General features: G+C 35.8%; 1 protein-coding gene across 13 annotated transcripts in view; it reads right to left on the reverse strand.

Annotated features, from left to right (window-relative positions):
• The window catches only part of LOC140153685 (synaptosomal-associated protein 25-like), a 259,881-nt gene that overhangs the window by 95,205 nt on the left and 139,839 nt on the right, over positions 1-24,837 (reverse strand). Inside the window, exon 1 of one of the 13 annotated variants that reach the window (XM_072176501.1) lies at positions 18,871-19,539. The exons of the other annotated variants lie outside the window; for them this stretch is intronic. Coding sequence (XP_072032602.1) covers positions 18,871-19,008 — 138 coding nt within the window. The 5' untranslated portion in view covers positions 19,009-19,539. Of the gene's footprint in view, positions 1-18,870; positions 19,540-24,837 lie in introns of those variants that run through there. 13 annotated transcript variants of the gene reach the window in all.

Raw genomic sequence — 24,837 nt, forward strand, 5'->3', positions numbered from 1 at the left:
CAAAATAAAAATCATCTTTGTAGCTCTGTTATCGATTACTATTCATGGCGGAACTTAACAGTAATATCCCTGTCCTCGGGGACATAACAATATCCACGCTAGACAAACAATAGTTCCTACCTGGCCATTCAAACATACATGCATCCATTATAATAGATCCAGCCATAATAATGTCAACGAGTCTTGAGCAAACACAAACTTGATGTGCAGGGTAAGGAAAAGCAACTTGCAAGAGACAGTCTTATTTATAATATGGCTTTTTGCAAAATGCACTGACATGGAACACCTTCCTGGACCACATTCACAGCCCAACAGATTTCTTTTGCTGAGTTCCAATTATTAAGCCTGTACATGAACAAAATTACACACAGGATTACTTCAATACTCTACTCTAAACACATGTCAGTAACCAAGCAGTTGTTCAACTGACACAACAGCAAAATGCACTGAAATGGAACACCTTTCTGGACCACATTCACAGCCCAACAGATTTATTTTGCTGGGTTCCAATTATTCACCTGTGAATGTGGTCCCGGAAGCTGTTCCGTGTCAGTGCATTTTACTGTTGTGTCAGTTGAACAACTGCTTGGTTACTGACATGCGTTTACATTGGTAATCCTGTGTCCAATTTTTGTTCATTTTTATGGAGAGGATTTTAAGATATGACCTTGTGAAAATTATAAGTTTCTTTTTCATGAGGCCAGTTTAGAATTTGTAGATACTAAAGTACATGGTGTTTGCAACAGTATTGTTGCATGTTAGCTATAGCTTTTGATATTCTCAACTCTGTTAATTTTTTTTTTCGAGAAATAAAGATCATACATCACAATATTGCTATCTAAATTGATTTTGCCCCAGCAGACCAGGTGCAATTATTTTACCTGATTATCACACACATGAATCTATGGAACTAAGATTTGTATATTGATTTTCAGTGGTATACAAAAATGCCTCGTGTATATCTGAAATAATGTTTAACCCACATAAACTAACTCTTTTACTTTTCATTAAGGGGGTACTACACCCCTGGACAATTTTATGCCTATTTTTGCATTTTTCTCAAAAATTATAGCACATTGGTGATAAGTAAGATATGTATATTATAGGGGCAAGGACTATTCAGCAACTCAAAGCAAGTAGTTATTGATTTATTGATCAAATATTGGTTTTCCCTCATTTTTGACTGTAAAGCAGTATACAGACTTTTTATTATGCGTACAATATTGTATGTACAAATATGTATATTTAATCTATTGCCATTCTATTTCCAGTACTGTTTAAGTTCTAACGAATGTTTGATGACGTAAAATCGATAATATATTTCTGCTAGATATTGTATGTAACATATTATCGATTTTTCGTCATCAAACATTCGTTAGAACTTAAACATTACTGGAAATAGAATGGCAATAGATTAAATAACGTATATATTGTACATACAATATTGTAACTATAATACTCGGAGTCTGAAGCCCGCTTTACCCCACAACTGTTGTCTGTGCTGAAATAAAATTTATAGTGCAGTAGTTGTAGTCCTTGCCCCTATAATATACATATCTTACTTGTCCCCAATGCGCTATAATTTTTAAGAAAAATACAAAAATAGGCATAAATTTTGGCAGGAGTGTACATGTGTAGTACCCCCTTAAACTAATAATTTGCATTTCATGACTAAATTATATAGGGGGGAAATTCAAAGCTCAATTAGTAAAACATACTGCCCATATTATTTATAATCACCTTGAAATGTATTTGTTACAATCTTATTTGACAACGGTCCTACCTAACTATTGTTTACATTGGTGAAAAAAATGATTACCATATATGTTGAATTTTTATCTACATAAAAGAAAATTACCACAAATTTCTATTGTATTACAACATAACAATAACAAGCTTAAAGGATACATTAGGGTGACACTACATAAAAAGCAGAATCCACATCAATGCTAAGATGTGCATCAATGTGGTCTGCTCTTGTGCTATTATAGTACGAGCATATGGCATTGCACCATGAGCGCCCTACATACACACGACACTGTGCTATACGCATGCTACAAGCACTGTAACATTCTGAAACACACTTACAAAAAACACGATCATTTCCTGGATGCCGCATAGACACTTGCTATTATGAATGTGGAATGTGGATCACACTCTAGTGTTGAATCACCCATTGATGTGAACTACCCACACGAATATATATGTAGAAGTAGCAGTAAATTAGCGACACAAATCCACTGTTATTATTCAATTGCCCTCAAATCAATAACAACATGATAAACTAATGATATTATAAAGTAATATGTCAATAACGATGCCAGTAATTGGATATGCCAAGGGCGAATCCAAAGTTTCAATGTCACAATATTCCTGAACAATTTAGAGAAAAAAGTGCTTCATGCGGTTATTAGATATTGATTTGTGTATTTTTACTTATTCAATCTGAAATATAACAGTCCCTCAAAGCCAGTAATAGATGATTTTGTAAAAAAAAAAAAAGATGTTTCTAATCATTTGACAACATCATGAAGAGTTCATTATAATACACCAAATTAAATAGAGCATTTGTAAATCATTTATATTGTTTTTTTGGAAAATATCTTGCAAACGTATAGGAAGGTTTATCCAGGGTAGCTAATACTAAAAATATCGATACTTGATTCGTATTGTACCCAGTTTGAATTGAAAATACTAGCTCTGGGCTTTTAACTGATGAGGCTTTTAAATAGTGAAATGATTTCTGTGGAACTGGTGATGTCTGGCTATTTAGGGTGTATTGGAGACAGGGTCAGCATTGACTAGGGGAAATCAAATATATGAATTACCGTAAAAACTTGATAGTTAGTATAATTATGTGCTTACTATCGAGCACTTTTGAAAACATGAAATTGTACCAAAGTCCGGTGTTTAACCAACTGAGCTTATGGGGTTGAGACACAAGTATAACTATGTGTATCGTTGACTTGCTCACAACCCTTTACACTTTTGTGGATGGGGCTCTTCACGTTGCATGTTTTAAAAGTGCTCGATGGTATAGCACATATGCTAACTATCGAGTTTTCTGTAATGATGATTAAAATTATTCTTTTCATTCTTTACATTCATAACATTTGTTTTAAAAAATGATATGTTTCTGTATCTTTTGCTAAGTCAAGGGAAGACAAATATAGCTATTCAAAAAGTATCTGTTCAAAATATTCTACCCTCTGTCAATCAATGTACCTTATGTACATATTTCTTGGTTTACTTTGGCATTTTACCTTTGCTCATATAACTTCAAGTATGCCTTTACATTTTCTAATTATGCTCAAAACATAGGCATGAAAAACAGACAAAAAATAAAGCTTATGAAATTGACTGCAGAATGTACCATTTTCTTGCCTTTTCATTTTTCCCATTTTTTATTATCATGGGAGAAACACCAATAACAAATTCTGTTTGTTTTGTATCTTGCATACACAACAGGCGCCCCAGGTACAATATTTTTTCTTTCCTCTATTCAGACATCGTTATCTATGGTGTTCATCTTGGGAAAAGCTCGCTTAGTGGTCAACTCACGAAACCCGTCAAATAACATTAAAAAAAGACAACTCAAAAGACTTGTCCGTGTCCTTAGGTGCTGCATATATATCTGACCTGAACAATATATATTAAAATCAAGCCAAGTGTCTTAAGTGCGTGCATATCGCGTCTTGTCCCTTCAATCGGTCAAGGATATCGTTGAATATATCGTCTCAAAATATGCTCATCTATCACGGCGCAGTTCTTTAATCCTGGTATCTTTGTACATTCACAGAATGACCTTTGAACAGGATGGATACAAAAACTCATACCCACAACTTGAGGTCACATTTTGAGATATAGTTATTGAATGGTGGTTAGTAAACTGTGCAATTGGAGGTGAGGCTGGTCTTGACAGATTTAGACATAGAGTTATAGATGGGAAAAGGCTGCAGGTAGTAGAGTGTTTTTACATCTTGCGTTGTCTAACGTGACATTTAAATTGACCAGATACAAATGTTGATTTATTTTGACAACTTGACATTGATCAGGAAAAGTGATCACTTTAAGGATGAATATTTGAAGGTTGTGTATATCTATCTATTCCAAGGAGATTCTCTGGTACTAGTACATGGATATTATCCCAGATTTCATGTGTTGTAAAACAAACATACGCAATAGAGAAGAACATCTGGTAAGCAGCACCATTTAAAAAAAATTCCTCTGAAAAATATTGCTACCTGCATGTACATGATACAATGTTTCCATAGTAGCTATTCCAGTTGAAATCCACACACCCTGTGGAATACATGATCTTAATCTCCCACACAGGGGGTGTAAATTTCAAATGGAGTTACCCACTCAGGTAACCCCATTTGAAATTCACACCCCCTGTGTGGAAGATTAAGATCATGTATTCCATAGGTGGTGTATGGATTTCAACTGGAATAGCCCATACAGCAGAAGTTTTCTTCCTACAACAGAACACATTCAGATATTTGAGCAATAAAAAAAAACCATTTGTTTGAGAATCCTCATTCTGAATTATTTCTATTAAAGGTCAGCACATCTAAAGAAATACCATTGAATTCCATAAAAGCTACAAGGTTTCCCTGTTCTGTCTTGCCAATGTCTTTTTCTATATTTTTCCGTTTTCTTGCGGCTTCCAATGTTTTGTCCGTTTTACCATGTTTTGTCCGTTTGACAAGAAGTTTAATAAAGCTATATTACAAACTATATGCACTTTATACACATTTATATTATTGAAAACAACAGATACTTGTTTCTTGATGTTTTTCTTTGTATTTTATTCACTTTTTTCAATTATTTCAATTTTATTTATGAAATCCGGTTTTCCATTTTCTACCTCCGATTCTGCGCAATTTGTCAGTTTTCCATATCATAGAAAACTTCTGGCTTCAAATTCCAATTACAAGCATAATGCCTCAAAATGAATGGGGTTTTTTCTGACCAAAGAGACCAAAGGCAGACATCCTCCACAAAAACATCATTGGGAGTTTGAGCAACGATATTAATGATACAGGTGGCTGTACAAACATGTATTATTGTAAGATCAATCTATAGTGTAATGTTTTCGTAAAGGGTGTCTGCCATTTATCTCTTTAATCAAAAAACACTCATTAAGAGGCATTCTTGTAGATGGAATTATGTGTATAATGTGATTGTCTAAACATAAATATGGCAGAAATGTTTGCGTCTTCTAAATTTGCGTACCACGTAAAAAACATGAAAATGATAACATGGTGAAAATTCCCCCTCGTTATCACACCAGTGTCTTGCACATGTTGTATGCCAAGTCGTGCAAACTTATAAAGGAAATGTTATGAAACAAGCATGTGTGTTGGGGCCCATTAATGACATGCAGCCTAGGGCAAACTATCTCACAGCTTGAATGTCAGCCAATATACCCTAAATAATTCCATTCCATAAGGCAGATCCAGCAACTCACAAGATGTACATTTCATGGCATAGATGAACTTTGTTTTTCCATTTCAATAATAACACAGACTTCCAGACTATTGCTTTCAGAACTGGAGTAATTCTTTTACAAATGAAACACATTTACTGCTGCTCACGGATTAAGGTCGCTCCTACTGTAAAAGTGCAACTTTTTTCGCAATTATTTTTTCACGCTTTTTAAATTTTGTGAACTGCTTCACTTGTTTTTAAACTGACAATTCTCCCTTACACTGGCTGTACACAAAGGGGATATATTCGCATGTTGTTATTTTCAGGGTAGCTGTTTGGGATGCAAAAAGTGCAGGATGTCTACCTTCACATACAATAATGCTTCAAACAGGGTTCAAATTTGACCCTTTAGTAATTGAGAGTTGTCAACTTGTAAGCCTAGTACCAAAGAAGGTGAAGCTTAAAGTTCACCATGCCCGTATTTACAGGCCGGAGTGCTCATCTCTGTTTTGGACCAAACCAGTGGTGTAGCGTGGGTTATCATATTGGGGGGGCACAAGCCATTTTTCGGCTATTTTCCTATGGGATTTTATCAATTTTGCAATCGATTGGAGGGGGCACATGCCCTCTGAGACTGTGCCCCTATTGCGCTACACCACTGGACCAAACTCCTCTGTAAATAATGTTGCTGTAGGGAGGGGGTGCTTACTCCTCTCACACAACCAGTCTGTTTACCTTCCCATTTTCTGCTAATACCCATTTCCATCTGGGTGAAGTGAAGCAAATGTGGTTAAGTGCCTTGCCTAAGGACACAACAAGTTGGCCGAGATGTGACTGGAACCCATAACCTTGTGATCATGGGTCTGATCACTTAACCATTAGGTCATCATACTTACAATTGAGTACCAAAAGGCACCAGAAAAGGAAACTTGCGAGTTATTTGCTCGCGTATTTGCATGCACATGATTATCTGCAACTTTGAGACCTCATGTATGTACAGCAAGGCTTCTGACAAGTCATGTACGGGAATGTTGTGCATGTACATTCTCAGTTACAGAGCACGCATTTGTGATACCGAGTTTAGCAAAAATAATTCCAGGAAAGTTGACATGCTGGAAGACAAGTTGTGAACCACAGCAGCTGGCCCATGATCCAAAAGTAAAGTGAGAGCCCTGGTTTAAACAAAGCTAAGCTTTTAAATAATAAAAAATCTCTATACACTCAGCTGTGTACTCAGCTGTACTATATGTATTTAATAAGCAATTTAAGCAATGATACGGGAAAACCGGTATGTTACGTGATGGGATTTTCAGAAATGTATAAAATCAAAAAAGATGCATCAAAATTTGACTGAAAAATAACTGTGCGTGAGTGCATCCCTTCATACTACCACCGCATTTGCGATGCGTTGCTTTGCGATGCCGATATATCGATTACGTTTGCCGCAAGTCAACGCAACTCGTCGCATTTCCAAGTTAAAATGTATTTAACTTCATTGCGATATCGCAATGCAGTATTTTGCAGTACGATGCAGTGCGACAACGCACCGCATCGCAAAGCAACGCATCGCAAATGCGGTGGTAGTATGAACGAACCTTTACACTCCTTGTCATTTTGATAATATCACCGTGCCATCACTCTGAATTGCACTTTTGCCATTAACACCATAATACACAATGTTTTTCACTAGTTTGCTCTGCCAGGCATCTACTCCCTGTTTTCTGCGTTGTTCACCTCTGTGTAATGGGACGAGGGTAATAACCATGATAACATGAAGAAAACATACGGCAAGGAAATAGACAAGTCTATTGCTTGGTCACTAATATACACAAGAGTAGCTCCTGGCAAGAACACTTAGAATTTGCCCTACAATTACATGCAAACATTATGGCTGCCTTGCCATCCCTAAGTAGTCCGTCAGTTTACCTCAAGAGAAAACTGACAATTTCAAGACGGTGCTAAGAATACTAACTATAGTTACACAGGTGGCAAACCATTGTTTGCACAGACACATTTACATGTGCAATACATTAAACTAATGTAGCCAATTTATTTATGTGTAAAAGTAACCCATTGTCATGTGCTTTTTAAGTAAGAGATACAAAACATGCTCCTTGCTGGAGGCCAAAGTTCACTCACCGCATATTTGCAAGTTTATGAACCTTAACATCATGAGAATTAAATATTGGAGATCATACGCACAGGTTTTTAATGCATGTTTCCAGTAACTAAGGGTATGGATATGTTAATACCTATGAGCGAGTTGTGACTGCAGATTTCTTTATAGACAAATCCAATTTCACGTATTCCTACACCTCAATGGCAGCCATAGCTGGGTCCCTGTAAGGTCCATCCCACCTGAATTGTGAAATGATGCGACCTTGGCGGAGATTTTAAACTACATTCCATCACCCATGTTACATGTACACACAAAAGAATAATGAAAGTTTACAACACAATACAATACAATATCGATTTTTAAGCGGCCTTAATCCACCCAATTGGGCAGTAACAACACCAGTTTGGTGCGCCAGGGACCCAGTAATGGCCGGCTGAATTCTGACCATCACTTAGCTTGTTGGATTCATCTATATACAAATATGGAGATCTACTGGATCTAAAAATTCTTTCAGACAGGGAATTTCTTTTCTTGATGAACATGACATGTAAGAAAGTGTCATTCTCCAGCACTTTGATCTTCAACTCCTAGTGTAAGCTTCTCAACATAGTAAAAAGGGCCGATTACTGAACACTTTCTACATCAAGTGCATTCTAATCCATTTCCGTCTTCTACAAGGCATCAGGCAGTGTAAGCGGCTTAAAGACACAACTTTCAACCTTCAAATCAAAATATTGAATCCAGACAGATTTTGTTTACTTCACATACAATGATACGTAGATACTCTGGGCCATAGAGGGGGCTTAAACACACAAATACCTATATACATTATTATTATGACAACTCAAATTGGCACTGCAGGAAATGTGTATTGGGCTATTCCCGTTAATATACATCCACCCCTATGGAAGACATGACCTTAATCTTCCACACAGGTGAATTTCATGAGGTTACCTGAATGGGTGACTCCATTTCAATACTACACCCGCGTGTGACAGATTATGGTCATGTCTTCCATAGGGTGTATGGATTTCAACCACAATAGCCAATCATAAATGCCCAGTGTTTATGCTGCTAATGACATAAATGCAGTAATACCAAAGTGAACACAGGCAAATTGGATATTTAAGAAACTAAAGCCTGCTTTATTGTGAGCAAATATTGAACTGCAAGACGTAGTAAACAGTTAGCAGCAATAATATCAGCCTGCAACAGGGACAAAGACTATATTGATCTGTTTACTGAATTAGGAAAGACATTTTTGCTGATCAAAATACAACAAGTCAAAACCAGGAATTACGTTTTCCTAGAAAAGTAAAAACAAACACTTCACTGATGCCTTCTTGGCTATTCTGTAAATATTTATGTCTTTATTTTGGTATACTCTTTTTATGTTTTTGTACTGCTATTGTTAATACATGAAGAAAGGTAGATTTCATATTTAATCAACCATTATTTTTATACCACAGCTATCTACTGAAGATAGCAATTTTCTAGCAAAATTGCCATCTTCAGTAGATAGTAATTTTCTAGCAAATTTCTGCAGCATTCTTCTACAATGTAGTTCATTTTGTACCATTATTTCCAAACCAAATTATTTTGCTATCTTCACTAGATAGCAATTTTCTTATTATCTAGCAAAATTGCTATCTTCAAAAAATAGCAATTTCTAGCAACATTGCTATCTTCAGTAGATAGCAATTTATTAGCAAAATTATGCAGCTTTCTTCCAGAATGTATCTTAACATGTTGTACCATTATTTCCAACCAAATTATTTTGCTATCTTCAGTAGATAGTAATGTTCTAATTTTCTAGCAAAATTGCTATGTTCAGTAAATAGCAATTTGTAGCAAAATTGCTATCTTCAGTAGATAGCAATTTTCTAGCAAAAGTTTTCGAACCAAATTATTTTGCTATCTTCAGTAGATAGTAATTTTCTAATAAAATTGCCATCTTCACCAAATAGCAATTTCTAGCAAACTTGCTATCTTCAGTAGATAGCAATTTCTAGCAAACTTGCCATCTTCAGTAGATAGCAATTTTCTAGCAAAATTCTGCAGCATTCTTCTACAATGTATTTCATTTTGTACCATTATTTCCAAACCAAATTATTTTGCTATCTTCAGTAGATAGCAATTTTCTTATTATCTAGCAAAATTGCTATCTTCGAAAAATAGCAATTTCTAGCAAACTAGCAATGTACTTCATTTTGTGCCATTATTTTTAAACCAAGTTATTTTGCTAATTTCAGTAGATAGCACTTTTCTAGCAAAATTGCTTCTTCAACAGATTTTATAGCAAAATTCTGCAGTTTTCTTCCAGAATGCACTTAAGTTTGTAGCATTATTTTCGAACCAAAGCTATTTTGCTATATTCAGCATTGAAATAATGTAACACTGTTCTAAATTGTGCATCATTAAAGGACTCCAGTAAAGCGCCATTAATAGTAATTGCATTTATCTATTAGCTATGACTTGAAACAGACAACACTCTTGTCTCCTCAAATCTAGAATGAAGGTCATGGCCCTCAAAATATTTTACTCTTTACATCAAATACACATTTTAGCAATATCAGCTATGATCAAAAAAATGTATTAAAAGCTACATTACATCAAAGTGATACCTTTGGATCCATTAGTGAGCTAGCTGTGTGGAAAGACTTGTCTATATAAATATAACTATATGCTATTTTATACAGTTATTTTCTGTATAAGGCATAAAATATATACTTTTATCTTCTTTCTAATTTGCTGCCACTTTATTTTAATGCACTAATTAGTATTATGTTCTCATGTTCTATGTTACAACAGTTTAAAAATATTCAACGTAGTGTAAAGCCTTTAATCAAATTTTGAAAGACTGCAATTCATTTGTGTTGACATCTTAACATAAACTTGGTCTATCATTAGTGTAAAAAACGAGTTCTTATCTTATATGCCCTCCATAAAAATGCTGCTGTCATCAGTAGATAACATCAGTTTTATTTCCAGTATTCTTCATCAATTGTTTACCACAAAAATTTCCCAGTTACATTCATTTTACAACAAAAATCAATAATTTATATTATTTATAAATTTTTTCCTCACTAGAACCCCATTGTTAGTACCATCGCATGTGTACACTCCAATGACTGCATAGTCTAATCGATATGTAATATAATACTTTGCTCCCTTTGAAATACTCTGTACAGTGGGGATCAACACTCTAACCCACGCAAGCACGCTGTTAACAAAGTAATTTTATCTATTTTCAGATAATTTGATGGCAAAATATTGTGTTTTGGAGCAACGTCATTACAGGCAACCGTGTGGTTTCTCCTTTCATATTTGTTTTATCTGGCTCAGATCTAGCTTGTCAAAACTGCTGACGTATCTACCTCACACAGAATTACTTTTTTTTACCTGTGGCATGCTGTTGAAGTACTACATTTTTACGTCATTATTTTTTTGCACAATTTCAATTGTTTTCACAAGTGTTCACATTTGCACTGTAAAGCTTCTCTTCATAGACCTACACACAAAAGGAATATATTTGCAGTGTTATCATCTCAAAAGCTGCTTGGAGTATAGAAATAAATGTGGCGTAGATATGTCCACATTAAAAGTAATAGAGGTATACTTAATATAGATTTATGTATGGGCTCTCCACTCTTGATTCTGAGTTCCCTATTCAGCATCGAAGTGGTTACGTAATTCTCTTGGTTACGGATCACGCTACTTTGGTATGCCTTCGAGTGCCATATACTTTATGTGGTGATCATTTCGATCGTGGTTCATTACTCTAGTAGCGTGATCCCGTTGACATAGTAACATTACGTAACTTCGATACTGAATTGCCTGCCTGCCTACATTTGAATTCATAATTGCAATTTTCCCCTCAATTAAAATCAAAAAGCGAGTTTTTGTTTAAAAAATAACTGGATTTGTGCACTTTACTCCCGGTATTTGGATTTGGAATGCAATCTAAATTTGCTTCACTTAGTAAACCCGCTGGAGCGTGCCTAGGTAAATCCTTCAATATGTACGCTTGCGCCTGAACACTGCATTTTATTCTGTATTTTCAAAGTGCTAAATATATCCTTGATTTTAATTTTCTTCTACAAAATAATTTTCTGTAATGGCATTTTAATTAGTCTATAATGATATTCTTCATTTGTCAAAATCAATTTGTACAGTTTGCAAAGTTATTTTTTTCTATGGCTCCCAGCACCAAATATGTTTTCTTTAAAAAGTAAATATCATTCTGTCAACCATTTTTTATGACTTGTATGACAATCACTCAGATTTCAAGCAAAGATTCCCTTTGACCAAAACATGGCTTCTCTTTAATATATTCACTTTTAAGGGACAAAATATATGCAGCAGATTTCCATGAAAGTAATTATTCTTCACAATTTTCACCTTTTCATCTGCTTTCTGCTGAACTACCCTGGATCTCTTGACAGCATATTAATCATTGAATAGCCAGTAGTATTTAAGTAAAATTACATCACCAATGCTATAGGGACATGCCTTCTATCTCACCCATCTTTCTTGCAGCGCATCACTTTATAAAAACACATACACAATGCTCACCAACACATTAGATTTTATAGATCTATGCAAATATATATAAAACCATACAACTAGTCTTCCCCTCAAACTATGTATTTAATTTCAAATTCACTATCATCATCATCATCATCTATCAGGGTCAGTTTTTGCCGTCCAATATTGCTGAGTAACTCCACTGAGGCTACAGTTTGACTTGTTGAGGACATAACAGTTATCCTTTCCTAATGGACTTGGATTTGAAGGCTTTTATAGCAGTTTGAAAGACGGGAACACAAGGGATTTGAAACAACTTGAACCAGACTTGCTTGAGAGCAAAATCTCTGGATATTAAAAATAAAAAAATCTATCCTCATATAGATGCACATAATGTTCCAGACACAGAATTTGAGGCAAATTTCTTTGAAAAGAAAATCTTTTAAGATTTCTGCAGGCTAAATTTTTTTTCTCAACATCTGATTTGCATGATGACTCTACACAACAAAACACATTTGTAAGCACCTAAATCTTTTTTCCTGTTAACATTTTGAACTATACAGATTCTATTATCATCATCAATTTTAAAATGTTATGGAAATTGAGCCGTTTCTGTTTAGTTATTTTTCATTAAATAATGGACTTATCTACTCGTAACACGGTGGAATCCAACCATTAGGGAGATTGTTTGTGTCCGGATACAACATAATCATATCAGGAAATGTACAAAAAGCATCAATGCAGAAATAAACAAATGACTTAAGGGATCTAAAATGAGCGTTTATTGCGTTTCGACAGTATTTTTTGTGGAACATGAGAGCACCTCAGACCTATCGAATTGCATTCTGAATCTGAAGCATGTCTTTCTGATATCAAATAATTTTCATTTTTGAAAATCACAATATAATATAAATTTTATGACAAATTATAAAAATTTGATATTTTTCAAATTTTGATATATAACAGTCCTCGAAGTAAATTATATAAATCTAATGACATATTCTTAAAGTGTATGTAGCAGGGAGGAAAAGCCTGCGGTCAATTGAAAATTTTGACCTTTCATATTGAAGATATGGATTTTTTTCCCAAAAGACCTAATTTTATCTGGTGTTTTGGGAAAAAAAATCCATATCTTCAATAAAAAGTCAAAATTTTCAATTGATCGTCGACTTTTCATCCCACCTACATACACTTTAAGTATAAATCATCAGATTTATAAAGTTTACTTCAAGTACTGTTAAATATCAAAAATATCAATTTTAATGATTTGCCATAAAATGTGTATTAAATTGCGAATTTCAAAAATCAAAATTATTTGATATCAGAATGACATTCTTCGTATTCAGAATGCAATTCGATATGTCTGATGTGCTATAATGTCCCACAATAAATACTGTCCAAACGTTCATACCCCAGCCCTTAAAAGAGGATATGTGGTGCAAAACAGTCAGCCTTCAATGGATAGAACAAAAGGAGGAAAATAGAAAGCTATTACCAAGGAACATCTCGGATTTTGATTTTAACACTTCTAGTACTAACAAGTACAAATGAATCTATTAATTGTTGTTGTAAGGAAAATATCAATTTCTATTTGTTATTGTTTTTCTTAAATATCAATACATGCTTCACACAAATCCAACCCGTTATAGTTCCCCATAGTATTACACAAGTGGCCAATATCACACCATGTCTTTCACCTATCCAAGATATTGTCTCAAAGAACCCTTTTTGAATATTGCTTCAGGAAACTCCCCCAAATGGGCTATTCCATTTGAAATCCACACTACCCCTGTGGAAGATTTTGGAAATGTCTTCCACAGAGGGAGTATGAGTTTCAAATGTAATTGGTCAGAGTTAATCATTTTGAAACCCATACTCCCCCTGTAGTATGGTTTTACCTATATCTTCCACAACTGGAGTGAGTATTTCAAATAAAAGCTACCTAATTGTCTATTCTTTTCAAAAGTAATACTCCCTCTGTGGAAGATATTTCCAAAATCTTCCACAGGGGTAGTGTGCATTTCAATTGGAATAGACCAATGCATAGCAAGGCTACCAATGATGTTCGCAGCTCGAAATTCTGTGATGCGCCACAAAATTTTTCCTTTCTCCGCGCAATAACATAATTTTGCTCCTGAATATTGGGACTATCGCATTATGTGTGAGAATATAATAGTTGGGGATGTATAGTAGGGGTGAAAATAGTGATTCCACCACCAAATCATGGGGAATAAGATTTGAAAGTGGTTTCTTGCACTTTGAAGCATGGGGAATCATTGAACAAGTATGCAACCTTGTCAAATGGTGGGGAACACCAGATAGAGGGCGCTTTTTCAAAATGGCTGCCAAAATACCTAAAAATGGTCCAAAATTGCCACAAATGTGGCTTAAAACAAATAATACTAAAAACTACGTGTTTTAGTTACTACATAATATATTTAGTAATTTGACATGTTTTTTCTTCTTCCTGTATTTAATATGTGTGTTTTATGTATAAAAGTTCTGTGCAATCTCTGCACAATTTCCTATTTTTTCCGCGCAAATCATTTGTCCCTGCTAATAACACATTACAACCAGCCTATTCTGATGGTAGGACATCCATGCTTTTGTTCCACCTATTACTCTTACTCTTACTCCCTGGATCTGGAGTGAAACTTTGCTAACTTTGCATTGGGAGTTCTATTTAAAATGACACTTTTTGTTCATTCCTTTCAGTTTGATATTTGCATTAACATTTTCTTGATACATAAATTGAGAGAATATCAAAGTGGACAAATATTGTACAAGTTGGAACTTTTTCATGAACAGATAAGGCCTGCTATTTCAAATTCTGTTAACATAGACTGTGAGTTTGAGCTGGAAAATGAGTGGTTTTTTTTTGGGGGGGGTGTGGTCAGTTTGTATGGATGGTGTAGGAGAGTGTGTGTGTTTGTGTTGTTTCACCTGTGCCTTATCCTGTCTTGTCGGTTTATCGTTTTTGGTTTTGCAAAGTAATTTTTTGGGGAGGAATCTGTTAACTTTCTCATTCACCCCAACAGCAATTTTTCAATCCACTTTACTCATGTGTGACTTCTAACAAAAGGCACTGGTTCCCGTAGTATTCCTCATTCAAACTAATTCAATGCACGACCTCGGAGTTACCTGCATGACTTTGGCGGGCTATTTTGAAACAGTCCTGGTTGCACATGCAGGTACTTCTTTAGAATGTCCTAAACAAGGTATAGCAGTCGTTGATAGGATATGCAGCTTATAGAACATGGATAATCTCTATTAATGGGGGGTTTAGGAATAACCAAGTTATGACAACCCTCTGACCGACAGAATAATTGTGAATGCCCCATTGAACTCTATACGATGTAATAACCAACCACATATTGCTTGTTCCATTTTTGTGTATTGACAACAACATGATATAACAGGCTCATTTGTCATGACACAGTTCTTTAACCTCAATATGCTTGCACACACATGGAATGACCTACAAATGTCTTGGGTACACAAACTCATACTCCTCAACACGAGGTCAAAGTTTGAGCCACACTTGTTATATGGGAATACTGAACTGTGCAATATTGGCAATGAGCCCATTATCATGTACATTTAGTTCACCTTGAGAACCTCCACTATACAATCCCACCTGAATCAACCACATTGTCAATTTCAAAATCAAACCTAGCAATATCGTAAGTCTGCACCGCTTTATGCTGTTACACTTTTTCCAAAAAAATTAGCCCGAGCAAGCACGCATTCAACCGAAAATTCAACATTAAACTCTATTTGACACATGATTTTGAACAAATTTTCCCCGATGTATTAACAGGCTTATCTTTCACATGCACCGATGTTTGCAGCATGAAATAAAAAGAGAGAAATCCATATTGGGAGATGACATTACTTTGAAAAACCAGGGAAAGAAAGATGTCGATGTAAAGTAAGGTTTCTCGCGTATGGGATAAAATGCAAACAAACAAGTAAATTTGTTTGTCTTCTGCGCTGGATGTTGAAACAGCCCTGATGCAGCCGACACGATGACATGTCTCGATGATAAAAAAATATCAAGTAGCAACCTGCTTAGCTTTAAAGGTATCTACCCAAGCCCTTGTTATTTATTATTGTATACAATTTCCACGGATTCTAGCTGCATGCTCCTTGTATTTACTGTTTCCTAGGTAATTAATCACACCCACTCCGTTCATAGTCATAGGGCTTGTGAGATGTGAACTCTACATGCATATTTGCCCCAATTATCATTTGCTGGTTGGTTGGTTGGTTGGTTGACGGCTGAAACCTTTCGCCAAAATTGTGGGTTTCATTTTGTTTGTGTGTCAATTAAGTTTGATAATTTTTTGCAAGACACAGTGATAGGATCGAGTAAATTACACTAAATGACAAATATATGATCTCTATTCTGTTGGTTGGGCATCCCAGCTGTTGTTCCATCTAACAGTCTTAATACTTCCCAGATCTAGAGTGTCACCGGAGGGATTAACATTTTCTCAAGTGTTACAAGTTAGAACTTACTTTTAAGTTATGAAATGATGAGGCTGCCGTTTCAAATTCTTTAACTTTGCCATTCAACACAACAGCAATCTGTCACTCCAGTGTCAGAGGGAGGTTGTGGAATAGTCATGCAGTTTATGACAACAGTCAGATGGACAGAATATGCATATTATATTTGCCATATAAATTTAATCATTTTACAATTAAAGATGGGTAGATATCAAACTCTTTGATATGTGTTTTGTATCTCATGTTGAGGCCTGTACCAAAATAATCCAATTCCCAAGTTTTGAGATAAGTTTCACAAGCAGTTTTGATTGATTAAAAGCAAAAACATATTTCACAACTGCCTATATAACAGTACGGTTGGTAACCACCATGGGGGATGAGACAATAGTTTTTCATTCATAGCATCTAAACAAAACTAAAATTACACTGGGGTAATGAGAAACTGAGATTTCTTCTGATTCGATCCCTTTTGAAAGGCTAAAGTGGGGGACGTAGCTGTCAATCTGGTCACATCGCTTTAATATGGAAGATACAAATTGTGATTCATTCATGTATGAACAGGCACATATATCTGAGACTTGGGGATGAATGCAGTCTTGACATATATTAACTATTTCATTTATTTTTTAACATAAATACCAGGGAAGAATTTCACAGACAGTACTTGAAATCCCCAAAAGCCCGAAGCTTAATTTGCAGGGACATTTTGTTTTTGTTATTAATCAATTACAATTAGTTCATGTCAGTAAAACTGAATTTCAATTTTCAAATATGTCAAAAGCAGACACTTTTGGGCAGGATCGTAAATGGAGAAATAGCCAAACATCTGCCCCGGGGTGATTTTTTAACAATTTGGGTTTGTTGCGAATTTGTGATGTTATTAATGTTAAAAATATTATCTGATAGTTTCAGACCAGAATATAACTGGCATCTTGAATTTTTGAGACATTTTTCAAGGTACTTCCTACTCTCAACATTGTCAATAATATTTTTAAAGGCCGATATCTCAATTTCCAATTTTATAATACCATAGCTTACGAACTAAATATCTTCGCTTAGGAATGTCCGATTTTATTGGGGAAAACGGCGTTGTGGAGCAAAATATCTCTAGATGTAAAAACCAAAAGGTTTAAAATTTTAGATTTTACCATTTCAATAACCATTCATGTCAACTTGTATAATTTTTTTAACATCTGGTAGCCTGCAAATTTGGATTTTTTTTATGCATGATTCTTGATCACATCAGAGGAAGTGATTTTAAAGTAGGTCAGCTAGTTTCTCCCACTTTTTTGATGTTTTGCTTTTCCTTATTACGTGTAACTTTCAATCAAAATGGTTTTATGTTTGTGTTATGCCGTAGGACTTGACAGGCTGCAGCCATCAAGATTCCTAAAATCAAAGACAGAATTTGTTTTTAAATAGCTCGCATCTGGCGTCCCTGTCAATCAAAACTTGCACAGCCCCTGATTGGTTACAGTAGTGGAATTAGAAGGGTACGGTAACCAATTAATGGGCTGCACACAGTTTGATTGACAGGAATGTCAGATAAAAACTAGTTTGGTTTTTATTTCTGTCTAACTATACTTCAACCTCTCTGACAAAACCTCAAGACTGATTTCAACAAGTTGGTCCAATATATTTCCTATTCCTCAACCACGATTTTGTGAAGAAAGGCGAGTACATTGAAAACATGGCTCTAAATGGTTGTTGACATAGTATAGTGCACCAATGTCAACATGGTTCATGGCTGTACTATCACAATGACATCCCAGTATCTCATAGCAACTCACATTACGAATTCCATTCTTATGCCACACGTGTTCCCCCAAAACTTGTGTATATACATTAAGATCCAAAGTGAAACAGTGGAATGGATAAAGTGCACCGGATCATTACTTAGCAATCAATCTATTTCCTGGGTACCCATTGAGAGCACTGTTCAATTCCCTTTGCCATGTACGACAACACATAATTTCCAATTCATCACCACCGCCACATCTTAGCCCACTTTGCACGTGCTATGACCCCAGACGTGTGCAGACTGCGTAATAGCGTTTTACAGGTGCTATGCGTGCCATTTGCCTGCATGCGCTACAAGCGTATGAGAGGTGCTCATGCAACTGATGAAGAATAAGCAGAAAAAAAAGAACTGATTGCAGCTGGTTTACTGGCTTCACTTATCACAATTAGCAGGTACAATTAAAACAAAAGCATCAGTGGGTGCTGAATATCAAGAGCTATTGGCTCACACTTGATTACACAAAAGCCATATAGCTACTTACGACAATGGAGAGTTTGCGTATTTTCTCATCCAGATTTTCATTGCTGGAGTGTGTTGAGTTCCGTAAATCCTCACAGCTGCCCGTCGAGCAGGTTTCCACAAAAACATCAGGAACGACCTGGTCCCTGTGTGCTGTCATATTCCAACACCCAGAACACACACGCACACACACACACCGATCAAAGGCAAGCTGCCTTGCTAGATGGTTGGTTGGTTGGCTAGACGGCAGCTAGTGGCCAACCGCACACACGCTCCTTCACTATGAAAATCACCCCACCTGACCTCTGGGCTAATCCAGCGCACAGAGAGTGGAGCAAGAACAGAAAAATATGGCAAAAAAAACTATGTATATATTTGTCCCACACAGTGCTGAGAATATTAATAATTTGTACACGAATACTTGACTTGCTTCATATATCACATCATCCGTGTTTATTCTTCATACGAGAGTCAGGTGGAATTGTAGCACTGATGATGATGAAGCTATATATGCCTCAAGTAATCCATACATACACATCCAAGCTAGTAAAGAAACCCCTGAAGATTACTCTCATGTCAATTCAAGACTCGGTTACCCTCCTTATCACTTCATTCAATCGCTGCCACACAATTCTATCAATGGTTTGAAATCTCCAAAGCCACGTATGCCACCAAACAAGTCGCATTAAAGAATAACGCATCTGTTGAGAATGCAATGGAATAGCCGCCAATGGAAAGAGAAAAAAAATAATACATGAGGCAGGAAAAAGATTACGTCAGGTAACTTGCTGCTGAGGGTTCCAAAACACAAGTGTGCTTCACATAATGCAAAGATTCCAATGTGAGACAGACAAGAGCAGCAGAAAAAGAGCTCAAATTCAAGAAAAAAAGTTCACATCAACAGCTAATGGGGTTTGTGATTTCATAACTGCAATTGTCAAGCAATTGACGGAGAATATAGCATGATCCCGGGTGCTGTGTGTGCGTCGTTAACATGACTAGTACTAGTCAATGAGGTGTATGCTGACATGCAATGTGGGTGACTGACGGACGGATGGACTTAAATCCCAAACACAGCCTGTTATCAGTTGATTGGCAATGATATCACGGATGACATCATAAGGCTTTGCAAATTTGAATAATTGTTGCCACAATTTACAATGGACACAAATTGTGAATTTTACTGATAAATCTTGAGATATGTACTCAGTGTAATTCCATAACCTTGAGGGTGGTGTTATACTCTTGCTAGTATTATTAACTCTCTCACTGATGGGTTGTCTGGACCTATCTCTGCAATGCTTCATGTTATAATTTATAAATGTATTTCGATTGCTCAGTGCCAGAAGAGGGTAAGTGCAATAGCTGCCATGTGTAGATGAGTGAAATATAATGTGTGTAAATTACCAAATGTTCACAGGGCAGCTATTGCACTTTCCCACTTCTGGCACTGAGCTGTCAAGTTAATCACATTTAATTGTGCATACATCTGGACCATGGATTTCCCATGGATCCAAGCTTGTGTCCCTTATGGACCAATCTAGGTAAACAAATAAACAAACAAACAAACAAACAAACAAACAACTTCCATTAACTTTTTGTCTAAACTGCTGTTTGATACAACAGTAAATTCAAAAAGCATTTTAAAAATGTTTACATTGTAGTATTGAAGATGTCATTAGCAAGATTGCTCCAATAAACTATTGTACACTTTAAAGAGGAAGCCACACCAGAGCAGTTCTTCTGTGGTGATCCAAACCTGCCTGGTTATCAAATTAATCAGTGACAAGGTTATCTATGAATTTGACAGGTGCTAATTGATGTTTTAATGTTATTGCATCAATTAGCACATGTCTAATTCACAGATAAACTTGTCACTGATTAATTTGATAACCAGGCAGGTTTGGTTCACCCCAGCAGAACTGCTCTGGCATGCAGGGCTTCATCTTTAACTTATAGCATGTTATCAGAGAGAAATACATGAAATAAGAGCACATCTTTTTCACAATCTGAATAACTGTCTCCTCTATCAGAGGTATAATATTATATAACCTGGGTCATGTAATCCCTGGCTTCTCTATTCCTCATATCTAATCCTAGGATGTGTGGCAGGAATTTTCCAGTAGGCTCACTTGAACGACATAGAACATTGAGTTGTATAATGTAAGTACACACGCATATCTATTACGACTATTAACTTACACGGTATCTGAAGCATACGAGGAGACCGTGCCACGGAATATCAGTGCTAGTGCATGAAATCTCTAATTAAATCACCACGTGAAATTGGATACCGAATGGCTAATCAACAACACTACAGACGAACAGATTTTTTTTCTTTTTAAGACAAGTATGAACTTCTTATTACTTTGAAAAGGACAATTAGGTTGAAACAGAATCCTATAGTCAGATATAGTATTTCAAATTTGTTATCGATTATAATAAATAAAGTAATAAAATGTACGACTTCATAAAGTTAACATCTTTTAGACTGCTTATCGTATTTTTTCTCTTTCACAAAAGGTGATTATCCTCTGATTAAAGGGCCAATCACAGATTTTCTCTACAAAATATTTTGCCCAGCTACGCCACCAAATGATCAATGGGTCATTCCATCTGAAATCCACACTCCCACTTTAGAGGATTAAGCTAGTCTTATACAGAGGATTTCAAAATATTTAACATTATAGCTTATTCCATTTGAAAAACATACTCCCTCTGTGAACGAATAATCATAGAGCTCATATTGAAATACCCTACCACGTTTTCACACAGAAAGTAGGCAGGATTCCCCTCGCTAAGCGCACGCCTTAGGAAAGCTCGGTCAGGAAAGCGGGCTCCTAATTTAAGTCAGTGAAGTGGCTAATTGCAGTGTTATAATCACACAGGATTTTAACAAAAGAAGGCTAGCACAGGAAAGCTGTAGGATGGCGCACACCTTCCTGTGTAAGGGAATTTCAAAAAGAGCCCTTAAATCTTCCACAGGGGGATGGGAAATTTCAAACCAGCTACGCCACCAAATGATCAATGGGCCATTCCATTTGAAAAACATACTCCCTCTGTGAAAGACTAATCTTAAATCTTCCACAGTGGAATGGCAAATTTCAAACAGAATATCCCAATGAGCAGGAAGTCATTTTTTGGTCACATTCCTAGTTGGAGCATAATAAAGGATTTTTTTTTCACAATGCATAAATATCCCTTTATAAAATTTGCTGTTTGGGAAATATTTGTTGTTTTCTGGAATAGGGAATAATTCTCAGAATGACAACCACTCAATCAAATTGAAAATATATTGAAAACGGATATTGTATATAATTGCGGCATGGTGTAATATACACAAACTTCCATCATGCAAGCAACAAGTTATTACTTCATTGCCATGGCAACGCCATTACTCATCTATCTTTATTCCACCTTCATTCCCAAAGCGTAATTTATTGACAAATATTTGCCAAGTCACTGTTATTTTTTATGTTCTTTCCATTTGAGAAAAAAATACTGGTTTAGACATGTTAACAATTTATTTAAGACTTATCAGCACCTGTGCATTGTACCTTTGACTATTTTCTGCAGTATTTGAAGGAAACTTTGAAGAGTCCAGAGGCAAAACAATGGCTGCCTTGTGTAATTTCTATTATTTTCTTGTATCAATCAGTATTGTTATATGCAAAGATGCACCTTTTCAATGACTAATTAGGGAAGAGCACTAATTACAGTAAAAAACAATAAAATACATAGGGAAATTCACATCACAAAACTTCAAAACTTCAGAACCAAGTATGCTACGCCTTTGGTGTTTTCAGTGTATTATAGCTTATTGTTTGTATAAGGTAACTTAATTTTCAAAAATGCTTTTCTGACCTGTGCATATTTCTGACTGAATGAGTAATTGCAACAAGTTTGTGTAATAAATTTTGTTGTTTAAAGTGCAGCCAGTGCTACCTATTTGAATCTGGTGTCTCAAACAACAAAGCGTATATTTGTGTAACTATGAGCTTTCTTCAGTAGATAGCATGTTGCCTTTGTCAACCTAGTTTCTTTATATAGATAGATAAACTGTGTTTTATTTATTTATATACCTAGCCAAAAAATGTTTACTGGACTTCACTATTAGTCAAGTAGTACATGTCACTGTTATCTTCAGTAGATAGCAAATTGTGTATTTCTAGGTTCCATCTCATTAATGTCCAGTAGTATACAGCATTGATATCCAGTGGCGTAACTAGGGTTGGTAGCACCCGGGGCAAGAAACAAAATTGGCACCCCTCCCCACAGTGGCGTAGCTAAGGGTTGTGGCGCCCAGGGCTAAGAATACATAATGGCGTCCCCTCCCCAATTCTTGAAACAATTGCGCACAAAATTTTGGAAACATAAGGCCTACCACTAATTAATTTTAGTTACTAGAAGTTGAATATCGGTCTTAAAATGTTCTTTCAATTGATTTTGTGCTGAAATGTGAAATTTTGACTTTTATAACTTGGAGGGGTGCAGAATCGATGCTGAATTGGTCAATTTGGCGCCCCTCCCCCTAAGGGTGGCGCCCGGGGCATGTTGCCCCCCCGCTCCCCCTAGTTACGCCACTGTTGCTATCTTCAGTAGATAGCAAATTGTGTATTTCTATTTTGCACATGGTTTACAATGAAAGCCAGGTAGGACACAGCATTGCTATCTTCAGTAGATAACAAATTGTGTATTTCTATATTCATCTGGTTTATCATGAGTGTCCAGTAGTATACATCATTGCTATCTTCAGTAGATAGCAAATTGTGTATTTCTATTTTGCACATGTTTACAATGAAGGCCAAGTAGGACACAGCATTGCTATCTTCAGTAGATAACAAATTGTGTATTTCTATATTCCATCTGGTTTATCATGAGTGTCCAGTAGTATACAGCTTTGCTATCTTCAGTAGATAGCAAATTGTGTATTTCTATTTTGCACATGGTTTACAATGAAGGCCAAGTAGGACACAGCATTGCTATCTTCAGTAGATAACAAATTGTGTATTTCTATATTCCATCTGGGTTATCATGAGTGTACAGTAGTATACAGCTTTGCTATCTTCAGTAGATAGCAAATTGTGTATTCTATTTTGCACATGGTTTACAATGAAGGCCAAGTAGGACACAGCATTGCTATCTTCAGTAGATAACAAATTGTGTATTTCTATATTCCATCTGGTTTATCATGAGTGTCCAGTAGTATACAGCTTTGCTATCTTCAGTAGATAGCAAATTGTGTATTTCTATTTTGCACATGGTTTACAATGAAGGCCAAGTAGGACACAGCATTGCTATCTTCAGTAGATAACAAATTGTGTATTTCTATATTCCATCTGGTTTATCATGAGTGTCCAGTAGTATACAGCATTGCTATCTTCAGTAGATAGCAAATTGTGTATTTCTATTTTGCACATGGTTTACAATGAAGGCCAAGTAGGACACAGCATTGCTATCTTCAGTAGATAACAAATTGTGTATTTCTATGTTCCATCATGTTCCTTTGGCCTCCCTCCCATGGAGTAGATTGTGTCACAAATCGTTGGTCACAACACATGGTGGCGTATGTGAAGGACAAAATATGTTTCCGAGAAAAGCGTGTTTGATGATATGTTATTAATAATGGAGTCGATACTCCTCCACTGTTATCTCGCAGTGGCCCGATTCCATTTGAAATTGAAGATAAAAATTCAAACTGTCTCTTTAATAGTTAACACGGATATAGCTAGCTCTAAGTCTTTGGGTTACTATGTGAAACGGAAAATTTGAAAAAAATCAATCTATGCTACTATGTGAGGCGAACGACGAAATATAAAATAAAATTGTATCAATAACGACAATGGTGACAATAACGCAAGGTAGCGCTTGACACATACATTGATTTTCAACCTAGACTCTTCATGTAGTTCTGGTAAGAAGTATTCCAAAATGACCGACACATTTAACAAATTAGATGGACAAACAAACAACATGTTTTTATTATCAT

The sequence above is a fragment of the Amphiura filiformis genome, chromosome 5, assembly GCF_039555335.1.
Source record: "Amphiura filiformis chromosome 5, Afil_fr2py, whole genome shotgun sequence".
NCBI lineage: Eukaryota > Metazoa > Echinodermata > Ophiuroidea > Amphilepidida > Amphiuridae > Amphiura > Amphiura filiformis.